The sequence below is a fragment of the Typopeltis vanoorti genome, chromosome 20 (genome assembly GCF_054136105.1).
Source record: "Typopeltis vanoorti isolate ZY-2024b chromosome 20, IOZ_Tvanoo_1.0, whole genome shotgun sequence".
NCBI classification, from domain to species: domain Eukaryota; kingdom Metazoa; phylum Arthropoda; class Arachnida; order Uropygi; family Thelyphonidae; genus Typopeltis; species Typopeltis vanoorti.
Window position 1 is genome coordinate 30,611,558 of NC_143568.1, and position 15,237 is coordinate 30,626,794.

At 36.4% G+C, this 15,237-nt stretch overlaps 1 protein-coding gene across 1 annotated transcript in view; it reads right to left on the reverse strand.

Annotated features, from left to right (window-relative positions):
• Strump (WASH complex subunit strump) overlaps window positions 1-15,237 on the reverse strand; it is a 292,034-nt gene that overhangs the window by 10,942 nt on the left and 265,855 nt on the right. The window contains exon 26 of the mRNA XM_090410831.1: window positions 5,935-6,091. Coding sequence (XP_090266957.1) covers window positions 5,935-6,091 — 157 coding nt within the window. The remainder of the gene's footprint in view (window positions 1-5,934; window positions 6,092-15,237) is intronic.

A 15,237-nucleotide genomic window follows, 5' to 3' on the forward strand; every position in this document is an offset into this window, starting at 1 on the left:
AAACTAAATATAGAAACAGACTAAATGCAGAAAATGATATGATACTACAAGTTATGTCCATCATACCAGACTTTAAAAAACTCTGCAGTTCTAAACAACTGCACTGTAATCATTAAAATGAACTTACATTTTTTTAAATTTACAGAACAATAAATTGTAAAGTGGTGAGTGTTTATTGATTTCTTCCTTTTTTTCATGTTTATTTTAAAGATTGAGTTTTTTCATACCATCTTGGAATTTTCATACCATCTTTATTGTTGATATTTGGGTGGTTTATCAGGATTTCGCAGGATTCTTTAAATTTTCTTTCGTACCATGTTTTTGTGCGGTGTAAGGAGCAAGTGCTTTTCCAGTTGATTTGGTGTAAGGTGTTAAGTGTGTGGTCTGAGAGGCCTGCTTCACCATAATGGTTATTTAATGTGTCTAATGTGTTCTTTCTTGCGTATAGGGATTGTCCGTCCTGTTTCACCAATGTACGGTAAGTTACAGGTGCAGCAGATGCAATAGACTCCAGGATGTGCTAATGGGAGGAGAGGATCCTTAGAGGAGCTGAATATGGTTTTAAGTTTAGTGGGGTGGTTTAAAAGTGGCATTGAGGTTATAATGTTGTAGGATTCTGTTGATTTTTTCCGATAACCCTTTAATGTATGGGATGGCTATGGTTTTACTGTAATCTAGATTCGTTTTTGTTGTAGTTTTATAGAGTATTTTATTGACAGTATTTTTGTTATAGCCATTATTTATGAATGTGTCACTAATGATTTTTAGTTCTTGTTTCAGGGCTTGCTGGTTAGAGCAAATAGTTGTGGCTCTGTTTTTAAGGGTGTTAATGACTCTGTCATTATTTTTGTGCTGGGTGGTGGTATGAATTCGCATGTATGTATTGGCCCGTGTGTGTCGGTTTTCGGTAGACCGTGAAGGATAGACTGCCTGAAGGAAGACGTGTAACTAGTGTGTCTAGGAATGGGAGCGAATTTTGGTTTTCGATTTCGATGGTAAATTGTATGCGTTCGTGTTGTTTGTTTAGGTGGCTGAGGAATGTGTTTAGCGTTTGTCACCCGTGCGGTCAGATCGCGAACATGTCGGCAACGTATCTGAGCCAGATTGTCGGTCGAAGCATGGCGGAATCAAGAGCCCTTTGCTCAAAGGTTTCCATGTAGAAGTTCGCGATTGGGGGGGATAATGGTGAGCCCATGGCTGTACCTTCCTTTTGTAGGTAGAATTTGTTTTGCCACACGAAGTAACCGGACTTTAGTACGTGGGCAAAGAGGGCCATAATGTCGGGCGGAAATTTGTTCTGTAGTAGGAGAATTGTATCATTGATGGGGACATTAGTGAAAAGGGCAGAAACGTCAAAACTGACTAATAAGTCGTCTTTGTCGAATGTTATGTTTTTGATTTTGTTTATAAAGTGTTGTGTGTTTTTTATGTAGGAGGGGGAATGACCTACCAACTCCATGAGTGTTGCCGCTAATTTCTTGTCTAGGTGGTAATTGGGACTGTCTATTCCTTCCACTATTGGTCGAAGGGGCACATTTTGTTTGTGTATTTTCGGAACCCCATATATTCTGGGGGGGGGGGCGTAGTAGGGTTTGAATTTTTTAACTGTGTCTGGTGGCCAAGAAGTGATGGACTTTAGTAGTTTTTCTGTTTTGTCCTTTATCCTTTTTGTTGGGTTATAATTTACCATTATATATGTGTTGTTATCGGCTACTAGTTGGTTCATTTGCAGTATGTATGTATGTTGACCTGTCAAGGACAACAGTGGCACTGCCTTTATCCACTTTTGTTATTATTATGTTTTGTTTGGCTTTTAATGATTTAATTGCTGCTAATTCTGTTTTAGTCAGGTTGTTCTGTATGGTTTTCTTGGTATTTAGGACATTACTGGTTTCTAGTCGTATTTTATCTGCTATGTTGTTAGGTAGGGATCTGATGCCTCTTTCAATGTGGTAGATAAAATCTAATTTGTTTACCTTTTTAGGTGCTATTGCGTAGTTCAGTCCTTTATTCAGCACCGTGAGTTCGCCGTTGTTCAGGGTGTGGCTTGATAGGTTAATCACATGGTTCTTGCTTGTCGGTGGTTGGTCGCTCCTTGTCTCCCTTGTTTGTTGTTCATTGTTGTCTGTCATCCACCCAATCAGAGGACTTCCTCCCCGACAACATTGAACAACAAACAAGTGAGACAAGGAGCGACCAACCAATCTCCAGTCACACCTGCTATCCTGTTGCTTGTGCTTGGCTGTTTATATCTTTCAACAGGCGGATCAATTTATTGTCCACACCATAGGATTCCAAGACAGCCCATGTTATATTTTGGTCAATATTATCAAATGCTTTTTGGAGGTCCACGAAACAGCAGTATATCTTTTTGTTCTTTCTTCGAGCTTTCTTTTAAAGTTTCCTTGGTCTTACTTAGGACCAATGAAAAACTGCTCAAAATACTAGATCTGTATGGTGTAAAGAGTTAGCATTAAATCAGGTGTAGGACAGTGTGGTACACTATTCACACTATTATTTATAATGTATGTAAACCACATTATTAAGAAAGTGATATTAAACACTTGATATTCATATAGGCAATATTGAGCTTAGTACATTACTTATGCAGATGATAATATCCATTGAAATAAATCTGCTGTAAGTTTTTACAAGTCTTAGTCAAATTAAATACTTTCTAATAACAAATATATGAAAATCACCAATAATAATAATAATAAAAAAAAAGATAGACTATGAAAATGGACAGAAAAACAGAAATACCTCGATTATCGCGGTTATTGTTGCCACGAAAAATACCACAATAATCGAATCCGAGATAATCGGGATAAATAATGCATGTAAAATGGGTGATCAATGCCATAGATTTTTCAAATCTATTAATTAAATTTTATATATCAAGTAAAAAAGAAATGTGTTAAACGTGTTAAGTAAAAAATGAAGGTTCATTAAGAAAAACAATATTATTCTTTAATCTTTATTTATATATAAGAAGTATATACAGTACATACAATTATTCTTTCTTGGATAAAAATTGGTGTAGAGTTGTCTGGTGGAATTTTTTCTTTCTTTTTTCTTTGTATAAAACTCAGTAGCAACGGATGGAATTTTCAATTTCCTGATGAACTTTTAGTGATCGCGCGAGATTAGGATCGCTGTTCAAGATTTTTTCTTTAAAATTTTTAGCAATTCTAAACATTTCGTCCATTTCTTTGATGGTAAATTCCTTCGGTGCCAAGTCAATTTGTTCGTCATTATCATCAATTTGAGCATTGTAAGCACGTTCTCTCTCGAGGTTAATTAGGCCTTCATCATCCAGCTCCTTATCATGTGACTGAAGCAGGTCCTGAACATCACACCTTTTTCAATTTCTTTTAGTCCCAGATCAAAGCCAAGCTCAGTTATGTCATTGATAACACAGGTTACTTCATTTTCAAATCCTTTAAAATCATTTGCACAATGAGGAATAATCTTTTGCCACGCCGCTCTCAGGTTGCTAGACGTTACTTCATTCCATGCTTCCTTGACATTCTCAATGCAATTTTTGATATTGAATGCCTTCCAGAATTCTGTCAAAGTCATAGCTTCATCTCCTGTAGTCTTTTCTATTGCTTGTGAAAAAGTTCTTCGTAGGTAATATGCCTTAAAGGATGCGATTACACCTTGATCCATTGGCTGGATGATGGAAGTGGTATTAGGTGGTAAATAAATAACTTTTACATTTTCGCACAAATCATTCAGTGCTGTTGGATGACTAGGTGCATTATCTAATATCAACAAGATTTTAAATTCAAGATTTAATGACTTGCAGTACCTTTCAGCTTCAGGACAAAAACAGTTTTTAAACCAATCCTCAAAAATAATTTTCGTCATCCAAGCTTTTCTGTTGAATCTCCAATGAGCAGGGAGAAAATTTTTATCTAAACTTCTAAGCGGGCGAGGATTTTGTGAACGATAAATAAAGAGAGGCTTCATCTTGTAATCTCCAGAAGCATTGCTACATAGTAAAAGTGTTACACGCTCCTTCGAAACCTTGTAGCCAGGCTGTGATTTTTCATTTAAAATGTTTTAGTGGGCATTTTTTTCCATAATAAAACTGTTTTGTCAGCATTAAATATCTGATCATTGGTATAATTTCCTTCTTCAATAATCTGTTGCAATTCACCAGGAAATCTAGTTGCTGCTTTTTCATTAGCGCTTGCAATTTCACCTTGTACACAAACACCATGAATGCTTGATCGCTTTTTGAACCGATCAAACCACCCTGAACTTGCAGAGAAAGTTTCTTCCACTACTGAAGCCGAATCATTTTTGCTTTCTAATTGTTTTCTTTTTAAAGTTTCAAACAAATTCAATGCTTTTGTTTTTATAGTCATTTGACTAAGAGGAATTCTCTTTTGGTTACAATCTTCTATCCACGCTGACAATAGTGTTTCCATTTCAATCATAAGATAGCTTCTGTTTCTCGTAGTTTGGGAGACAGACGAGGTCGATGCACTTTGTCCTAGTTGCTTATAGTTTGCAGCGTGGTCTAAAATATGGCGAACAGTTGATTCATTTAGACCATACTCTCTTGCAATTTTGGCTTTGGTTATGCCTGCTTCATACTTATTTATCATATGCAACTTATCTTCTAAGCTGATCACTCTATGTTTATTCTTGATAGCTGTAGACTTGAAATCATTCTTGTTTCTTTTAGCATTCATTGTAGGGGTAAATAACAAGGGAAATAACTATCCACATGTGCTTCAGGCAAGGGCGGATAGTTACTGGTAAGTGGTGAGAAGGCACCGTAGGATAAAAACGAAGCGCTACAAGAGAGCGATACCTGGAGAGTGGCGACTCAAATTGGTTGCATACGTAGTGGGCTACATCTCGCGACCGCAATAATTGGAATTTTGGTATCAAATTATAAACCGCGATAAATCGAGGTATTCCTGTATATTCTCAGTAATGAGCTACAGAACTGATTGGTTATATATTTCAGCAATTTAAGCACAATTTTTAGTGAAAGTGGCATATTAAATATGGAAATATATAACAGAAAAAGTAAAGCAGACATATATATGTGTCACATATAAATAAGCAGTATATATATAAAAATTAGTAGTATACTAATTTTTATATATAATTCTGAACCCATAATTTGAACCCATATTATGGGTTCAAACCAATTTTAACATATGGATACCACAGACATGAGAGCTGCAAGTAAATAGGGTGGGGATAGCATCAATTGTAAAACCATATTAAAAAGAACTTGACACTATTAAAATTCAAGAACGTGTAAGAAGAACTAATCTAAGGTGATATATGTCATGCAATATTAGGAAGTGCTGGAAGCAAAAAATGGAGAGAGAGATGCAGGCAGGATGATGCATCTAGAAGTGCTTCCTTATAAAATATAAAGGTGACAAATGATCAAATCACAGACCTAACAAATAAGAAAGTAGTTTGGTAGAAAGTTGTTGACAGAAAATTGTAACAAAAAATGCAAAAAATACTGTGTTAGATTTTCCTTTGAGTGCTTCACGGTGATTTGGTTCAGATTGGTTGGATAGTCTAAAGACTATCCAACCAATCTGAACTCTACATATAATTTCTTCTTCTTCACAGTCGCCCTCTACTATGATCTTTTGTCCCAGGTAAGCATAGGAGGTTATTATATCAATGCTTATGAGATTAAGTTTCAGTGCTGCTATTTATCCAATAGCTGGATTCCAGTGGTACACTTGTGAAGCAATGCTCACCATTCTTGATTTAAAGAATGAAAAATTAAATATTAATGTTCAGTTCAGCACTTCACTATAACTTCAAATGCAAAAATGGTAGCCATAGATCTATTCTTGATGAATCTTTCCAGATTCATCAAGAATAGATAAATCAAAGCCACTGATTTGTTTTTCCCTGATGAGTCATTTCTTTGTAACTTACCCAATTGAACTTTCCACTATAGAACAAACATACTGTCCAATAAAAGCTAAGAAATTTCCTGTATAATCTTGGTGAAACTGTCGCAGTAAAGTTAGAGTACCAACTACAAAAGGCAAGCCATCAATTGGTTCAGTTCCCTTCTTGCTCACAAGACCACCTGCAAGATTAAATAATAAGAAAGCTGTTGCAACAAACAGTGGCAATAATGAAATGCATAACTCAAGAGGTCTGTTTTTTTATATTATTTTAACTATTGTAAATTGCTTTATTTCTTATAACTAACTGATAAAGTTATCAGACTTTGATCAAGACAGATGTAGATTTATAAAAACAATTAGTTATTATTATTACATCACACCTCCAAGAGTCCAAAGATTCATCGAAGGAGGACACCTGCTCTACAACTTTCTGTCTTCACCAACTACAGCGAACAGCATCATCTACATGAATGCCATCTACTGCCCACCACCACTAGTATTTCCACAGACAATCACAAACATCCATTCCCATGGCAGGATTCGAACCCACAGCCTTTTAGCAGGTGAGCAGATATGCTAACCACTCGGCCAACTAGGTCGGCAAATTCTTACTCTTTTTTTTTTTTAATCCTTTCAATTTGTAAATCAGAAAACTGAATCACAAAAGTCAGTGAAGCATTTGAAAAATAATTTGATTTTTCATTGTATTCTACACAAGTTATAAAGTAAGAAAATATCTGCAACGTGTTTAGTGAAATTAGCATAATAACAATAGAACAACAGAAAAGGTACAAATGGATAATTTCTCAACACAGTTCCCTTCCCTGGTTTTAAATAGACTTGGGTCAAGTTTTCTTGGTGCTGGAAGAAAAAAATGGAGAGAGAGAGATGCAGGTGGGATGATGCACCTAGGAGTGCATCTTTAGAAGATATAAAGATGACAATTGACCAAATCACAAATCTAACAAATAAGAAAGTTATTGACAGAAAATAGTAACAAAAAATACTGTGTTAGACTTCATTTGAGTGCTTCATCGTGCTTTCTAAAGACTATCCAACCAATCTGAACTCTACATACAATTCCTTCTTCACAGTCTCCCTCTACTGTGATCTTTTGTCCCAGGTAAGCATAGAAGGTTATTATATTAATGTATATGAGATTAAGTTTCAGTGCTGCTATTTATCCAATAGTTGAATTCCAGTGGCACACTTGTAAAGCAATGCTACAAAATGCATGACAACAAAAGAAAAATGAGCTGGGGAGTAAGCTTTTCATTACCACCTTCTCCTTTGGCACCTGATCACTGGCATAGTGCCCTTTTAATGTGCTTTTAAGTAGTCCAAACATTATTAGTCTATGAGAGTAGCACTGAAGGACCTTGAACCACACCACCTGGATTGTTTCAGTTTGGCTAGATGTATAGTCACTCAATACCATAATCTAAGGAATTTGTACAAAAGAACAGTAGAGCACATGCATTAAATTAGAAATCACTCTTATGCAGTTGCATGCTTATGGTAAAAACTATTGGACTGAAAATAATTAAAATAAATTAATTACAATACAACCTATTTAATGCAGTTGAGGATAACATTTCCCCAAATTTCAGGGATGGTAAGCCAGTCATTATAATTAAGGTTTGGTCAATGAAGTAGGGCTTCAGAACTCTTTGAATCACATTCATATTTGTACACAGATCTGTGTAATAGTTTGTTTTCCTACTGGATCCTGTGGTTTGCATTGTCAATTCCATGTTGTGTCAGGCCAGATTTGTGCAGTTTGATAAGCCAAACGTGGTCCTGATGTTCAGAAATAAGTTTATTAACCTTCCTGTTTGTCTGTAGTAGACTGTTTGCATGAATATGATACTTAGTATATACCAAGTAGCATCACCTGGCAAAAATTTGTACTTTGGAGGATAACAGATTGTGAATTTGGTTGATGGGTTAAGATGGCAATGAATTTGTATTTTTCATTATCTTTGTCACTCATTTAGAGATGCCTTTGATGTCAAGTATGGGAGTTCCTTCTCTTGGATATTGTCTGGGAGTGGTCTTAATTATTTCTTGTATTGTCCATTTAGTAAAACTGTTTGTTTGATGGCTTCCAATTCATGTTTTTGAGTGATTCCTCAGACGAACAAATTTTGTGCACTCTGGGTTTTGTGATAGATGGTGAGCTGATGTACAGGATTTTTCAAAAAGAATGACCCGATTTCAAATAATTATATTTAATAATGAAAATGTGGTACAGTTACAAAATAAATTACCAGTATGAAGTAAGGCCTAAAGTTTCACTCACCACAATTACAAATGCTCAATGTGCCCTCCACCTGCTGCACGGACAACATCGAGCCGATAGCTGAACTCATCTCAAACACGTCTGAGAGTGTCTTCTGTCACAGAATTTACTACAGCCGTGATTCTGGTTCTGAGCTCATCCAAGTCAGCGGGTAATGGAGGAACATAAACACAGTCTTTTACTTATCCCCATAAAAAGAAGTCACAAGGTGTGATGTCTGGAGATCTTGGAGGCCAAGAGTGTAGTGCCAAGTCATGGGGTCCCGTGCGTCCAATCCCACGCTGAGGCAATGTTTCGTTTAGAAACCAACGAACTTGGAGGTTCCAATGTGGTGGTGCTCCATCTTGCTGAAAAATGTAATTCAGATTCTTCATTCAGCTGTGGAAGTAGCCAGTCCTGCAGCATTTTAAGATAGGAGTTTCCCGTAACAGTGTTTTCCTCAAAAAAGAAAGGGCCATAAACCTTTCTAACAGAAACCGTGCAAAAAACATTAAGTTTTGGTGATTCACATTCATGTTGTAAAATTTCATGTGGATTCTCAAGTCCCCATATACAAATATTGTGGCTCAAAACTTTACCACTTAGATGAAAGGTTGCTTCACCACTAAAAATCAACCTTTGTAGGAAGGTGTTAGAGGACATCCTCCATGTCCTCTAACAGATTAGCACAAAAATCTGTTTTTTTTTTTTTTTTTGTCACCTACACAAAGAGCTTGCACCAGCTGCAATCTGTATGGCTTCATAAGCAAACGTCGTTGTAACACACGGCAAACAGTCACATGAGGGATGGTAAGTTCTCGTCTAGCACGACGAGTGGACTTGAGTGGGCTTTGCTGAAAAGCCTCTTGAATTCCTCTGAGGTGCGTGGTTGCCCAGGACTCTTTCCCTTACATAAACACCCTGTTTCTTGAAATTGTCGATACCAATGACGAATGTTTTTGTCCAGTGGTGGATCAATTCCGTAACGTTGTCTAAATACACGCTGCACCGTAATCACGGACTCAGTCTTGCTAAATTCGAGAACACAAAACCCCTTCTGTTGACAAGACACCACCTTCTCATTAACTAAGCATAGCAGCTATTTGGGTGCTAATAATGGCATCTAGCGATCGTCATATCAAACTCTGGGCCAAGGCCATTCACATGGTACAAGTCACATTTGTGGTTGCAGAGATATACAATTTTCAAATCGGGACATTCTTTTTGAAACACCCTGTATTATTGAACATGGCATCCTGTAAAGGTTGACTTTTGGTGGACAGAAGTAGAAAGTGATCTGAGTTCCACCTCTATTTCCATATGTATGTCCAAAAAAGGATATTCCTCTTGACTCATCTTCCAATGTGAAATCAATTCAGAGATGTAAACTGTATTGTAACAAACTGATAGTTCTGGGGCAAGAGCAAAGATACTTTCTTTTATATGTTCCAAATAAAAGTTTGCTAGGTTAGGAATTAGTGGTGAACCGATCACAGTCCCTTCCACTTGCTGGTATAGTTGATCCTCCGATGTGAAATAACCAGATGCAATTGTAAATTTGAATAGGTCTACTATGTCTGCATGAAAATTCTTATGCTAGAATCTTTTCTTTTAGTGCTGCATGGTGATCAGCATTCATTTTAGAAATTATGGACTTTACAACGGTGTTATAAATAACTCTTTTAATTTCCAGACGTTTCGATCTTCATATTAAGATCATCATCTGGAGTACATACAAATATGCAAGGACAAGCTGAGTTACATTTCACACAGTAAGCTAGAGAAACAATGATTTGATCACCGGTTATTCTGCTGGCACGACCTCTAGTGAAAAAAAAAAAAATTACAAATTAATTATTTAGAAACTACATCAAAGCTAAATTATATTTAGGTAACATGAGAAAAACATTCTTTCTTATAGATAGTCTTCTTTCAGTAACAATGATGTCCTATTTTTAATATTACAATTTTTATTATAGATTTAGGATTCTGGATTACCTACAGTCCTGTTTATAGTTAACTCTTAGAGAGAAAAGTTGAATATGTGCCTTCCATATGCTTGGGATTTTTAGACCATCATTATTGTTCAGATTCGGGTGGTTGATAAGAATCGCACAGGCTTCTTTAAATTTGTGTTCATACCATGTTTTGGTGTGATGTAAACAACTGGTGCTTTTCCAGTCAATTCTGTATAAAGTGTTCAGGGCATGATCCGAAAAGCCAGCTTCACCATAGTTATTATATTTAATGTGTCATTTATGTTCCTTTTGTCTGATAGGAATTGTGCATCCTATTTCCCCTATATATGGTGCAATAAATACGGTATACTCCAGGGTGGGCCAGCAGAGAGAGTGGGTTGGGTCTTTGGATGAGTTGAGTCAACTTTTTAATTTTGCAGGAGGTTTAAAGGTGGCTTTGAGGTTGTATTTTTATAGTATTCTGTTTATTTTATCTGATGTCCCTGTAAGGAATGGTTATAGTTTTAATGTAGTCTGGTTTATCTTTGTTTTTTATTGAGGTCTTGTAGAGAATTTTGTTAATAGTGTTTTGGCTGTAACCATTTTTTTAGAAAAGTATTGCTGATAACTTCAAATTTGTCATCTTCAAAGCCCTGTTTTTTTAGAGTATTAATGACACCTAGTTTTTGTGCTGGGTGATTGGTAGGAGTTTACGTGTATATATTGGCCAGTATGTGTCGGCTTCCGGTACACAGTGAAGGAAAGACTGCCAGAAGGAAAATGTGTGACAAGTGTATCTAGAAACAGAAGTGTGTTCTGTTTTTCAATCTCAATTGTGAACTGTATGCGTTTATGTTGTTTGTTTATGTGGCTAAGGAAAGTGTCTAGTGTCTGGCAGCCATGGGACCAGATTGCAAAAACATCATCAACGTATCTAAGCCAGACTTTGGTTTTTAAAGGAGAGGAATCTAGAGCATGTTGCTCAAAATGTTCCATATAAAAGTTAGCAATGGGGGGGGGGGATAATATCATATCATAGGGACAGCAATATCATTCCGAATTGCATCAAACTAAAGAGAAAATTTATCTCAACAAAGGTGCAACGAATATACCACCGCATGGAGAAAGCATTACTCAGAGAACAGATCCAGGCTACGAGAAGAAACTTGGCCGCTACTCAAAACCAGATAAAAAATGAAAAATCTGAACTTTCAAGTTACTTAAACACAGATATTCGGATTATCCTCGAAAATATTATGGACAACATGGCAAACCATGTCCTTCAAACTAAGAAAGAAAATCTCATATCCAAATTTCATAGACTAAAAGATCGACAAAACCAACGGATATATTCGAATTTCTCCATAGTGAATGCTAACAACCAACCAGAAGCAACGGGAGCCATCAAATGCTGACAGGTAACAGTAACATAGTAAACCTATCCAACCACGCCTTAAACAAAGATGAACTCTCGCTACTTAGCAAAAATCCAAATTTTGTCATAGCACCCAGATCGATGAACAAACTGGATTTTATTTGTAATATTGAAAGAAGCTTAAGGTTCATCCCAAATAACATAGGAGATAAAATATGTTTAGAAACCACCAACATTTTAAATATAAATCATAAGAAAACAAGTAACTTAATGAAACACAAATTAACAGCGGTGAAATCATTAAAATCAAATCTGAACATTGTAATAACTAGAGTCGATAAAAGAAGCGTTATTCTAAACTGAACCACTTATTTAGAAAAAAAAGGAATCTACTAGTACATATAAAAGGAATCGACAATAGTACATACCAATATGTTAACTAGGACCCAGCCAATAGAATAAAAAAGAAAACAGAGAAACTACTTAAATCTATTACTACATGGCGAAGACACAATCAAAAAGCTACTTCCGCACTACGCTCATTCCCTGAGAATTTACGGTCCACCAAAAATACACAAACAAAACACACCACTCCAGCCGATAGCTGAAGGTATAGATAGCCCGAATTATCACTTAGCCAAGAAATTAGTGGCAACACTCAAGGAGTTGGTAGGTCATTCCCCTTCCTATATGAGAAACACACAACACTTCATAAACATAATCAAAGACATTACATTAGAAAAAGATGATTTATTAGTCAGGTTTGACGTTTCTGCCCTCTTTACGAATGCTCCCAATCAATGACACAATACTTCTTTTACAGAACAAATTCCCTCCGGATATCACGGCGCTCTTTGCGCATGTATTACATTCTGGTTATTTTATTTGGCACAACTCTTTCTACCTACAAAAAGAAGGCACAGCTATGGGCTCGCCTTTATCTCCCCCTATTGCTAACTTTTATATAGAACATTTTGAGCAACATGCTCTAGGTTCCCCTCCTTTAAAACCCAAAGTCTGGCTTAGATACGTTGACGATCTTTTTGCAATCTGGTCCCGTGGATGCCAGACACTAGACACTTTCCTTAGCCACATAAACAAACAACACAAATGCATACGGTTCACTATTGAAAAATAGAACACACTTCCGTTTCTAGATACACTTGTCACACGGCTTCCTTCTGGCAGTCTTTCCTTCACTGTGTACCAGAAGCTGACACATACTGGCCAATATATACACACAAACTCCTACCATCACCCAACACAAAAATTAGGTGTCATTAATACTCTAAAAAACAGGGCTTTGAAGATCTGCTCCAGTGAACAGCTCTGAAAGATGAATTTAAAGTTATCAGTAACACTTTTCTAAAAAATGGTTACAGCCAAAACACTATTAATAAAATTCTCTACAAGACCTCAATAAAAAACAAAGATAAACCAGACTACAATAAACCATTCCTTACATTAAAGGGACATCAGATAAAATAAACAGAATACTACAAGAATACAACTTCAAAGCCACCTTTAAACCTCCTGCAAAATTAAAAAGCTTACTCAACTCATCCAAAGACCCACTCCCTCCGCTGGCCCACCCTGAAGTATACCGTATTTATTGCACCTGTAATATACCATATATAAGGGAAATAGGATGCACAATTCCTATCAGACAAAAGGAACATAAATGACACATTAAATATAATAACAATGGTGAAGCTGGCCTTTCGGATCATGCCCTGAACACTTTACATAGAATTGACTGGAAAAGCACCAGTTGTTTACATCACACCAAAACATGGTATGAACGCAAATTTAAGGAAGCCTGTGAGATTCTTATCAACCATCCCAATCTGAACAATAATGGTGGTCTATATTCAACCTTTCTCTCTAAGAGTTAACTATAAACAGGACTATAGGTAATCCAGAATCCTAAATCTAAAATAACAATTGTAATGTTAAAAAACATCATCGTTACTGAAAGAAGACTATCTATAAGAAAGAATGTTTTTCTCATGTTACCTAAATAGAATTTAGCTTTGATGTAATGTCTAAATAATTAATTTGTATTTTTTTTTTTCACTAGAGGTGATGACAGTAGAATAACTGGTGATGAAATCATTGTTTCTCTAGCTTACTGTGTGTAATATAACCATTGGTGAGCTATAAGGGGCTCGCACGAGCCCTTTGTTAAATTTTTCTCAAATTATGAGCCCCTTGTTCTTCTTGTTTAATAATATAAGGGGCTCGCACGAGCCCTTTGTTAAATTTTTCTCAAATTATGAGCCCCTTGTTCTTCTTGTTTAATAATCTTGTAGAACTAGAAAATACCACCATGGAATGTATACATGCTACTATAATTGCTACTTTAAATTCAAAGTGATTTTCTGATAACTATATAAAAAATCTATAATAGATTTAGTTTAATCCTTTATCCCAGTGAGAGCAAACAAAGTTTGCGCCTGAAAATATCTTCAGGACTAAATATATAGTGTTGTACTATCTTATCCAGTAAGTAGTGCAACTCGTGGCAAAGGTGGAGCAAGCTACCAGGCAATTTCTAACCCAGTATCTCCCAAAATGCAAAACACATTTCCTATGTGGATATGTATACTGTTATGCATTAAAGGGATTGGCCATCTACCCAGACTAGTTTCGACCTTTATTGAGGTCTCTTCAGTGGAAGCCAGGCCCAGAGCTGGAGATACCAGGCAGAAGCAGTAGCAAGTCATCTGTGCCTATGGGAGTTGCCAAAAGGTTTATCACCTTTTTTAAAAATTACTCTGGATTTAGAGAAAGATGTTGAAAATTTATTTATCACTAGGTTAGACTATAATAGATTTAGTTTAATCCTTTATCCCAGTGAGAGCAAACAAAGTTTGCGCCTGAAAATATCTTCAGGACTAAATATATAGTGTTGTACTATCTTATCCAGTAAGTAGTGCAACACCAAGGTAACTCGTGGCAAAGGTGGAGCAAGCTACCAGGCAATTTCTAACCCAGTATCTCCCAAAATGCAAAACACATTTCCTATGTGGATATGTATACTGTTATGCATTAAAGGGATTGGCCATCTACTCTAAATCCATTTCTCTAAATCCAGAGTAATTTTTAAAAAAGGTGATAAACCTTTTGGCAACTCCAATAGGCACAGATGACTTGCTACTGCTTCTGCCTGGTATCTCCAGCTCTGGGCCTGGCTCCCACTGAAGAGACCTCAATAAAGGTCGAAACTAGTCTGGGTAGATGGCCAATCCCTTTAATGCATAACAGTATACATATCCACATAGGAAATGTGTTTTGCATTTTGGGAGATACTGGGTTAGAAATTGCCTGGTAGCTTGCTCCACCTTTGCCACGAGTTGCCTTGGTGTTGCACTACTTACTGGATAAGATAGTACAACACTATATATTTAGTCCTGAAGATATTTTCAGGCGCAAACTTTGTTTGCTCTCACTGGGATAAAGGATTAAACTAAATCTATTATAGTCTAACCTAGTGATAAATAAATTTTCAACATCTTTCTCTAAATCCAGAGTAATTTTTAAAAAAGGTGATAAACCTTTTGGCAACTTCCATAGGCACAGATGACTTGCTACTGCTTCTGCCTGGTATCTCCAGCTCTGGGCCTGGCTCCCACTGAAGAGACCTCAAAAAAGGTCGAAACTAGTCTGGGTAGATGGCCAATCCCTTTAATGCATAACAGTATACATATC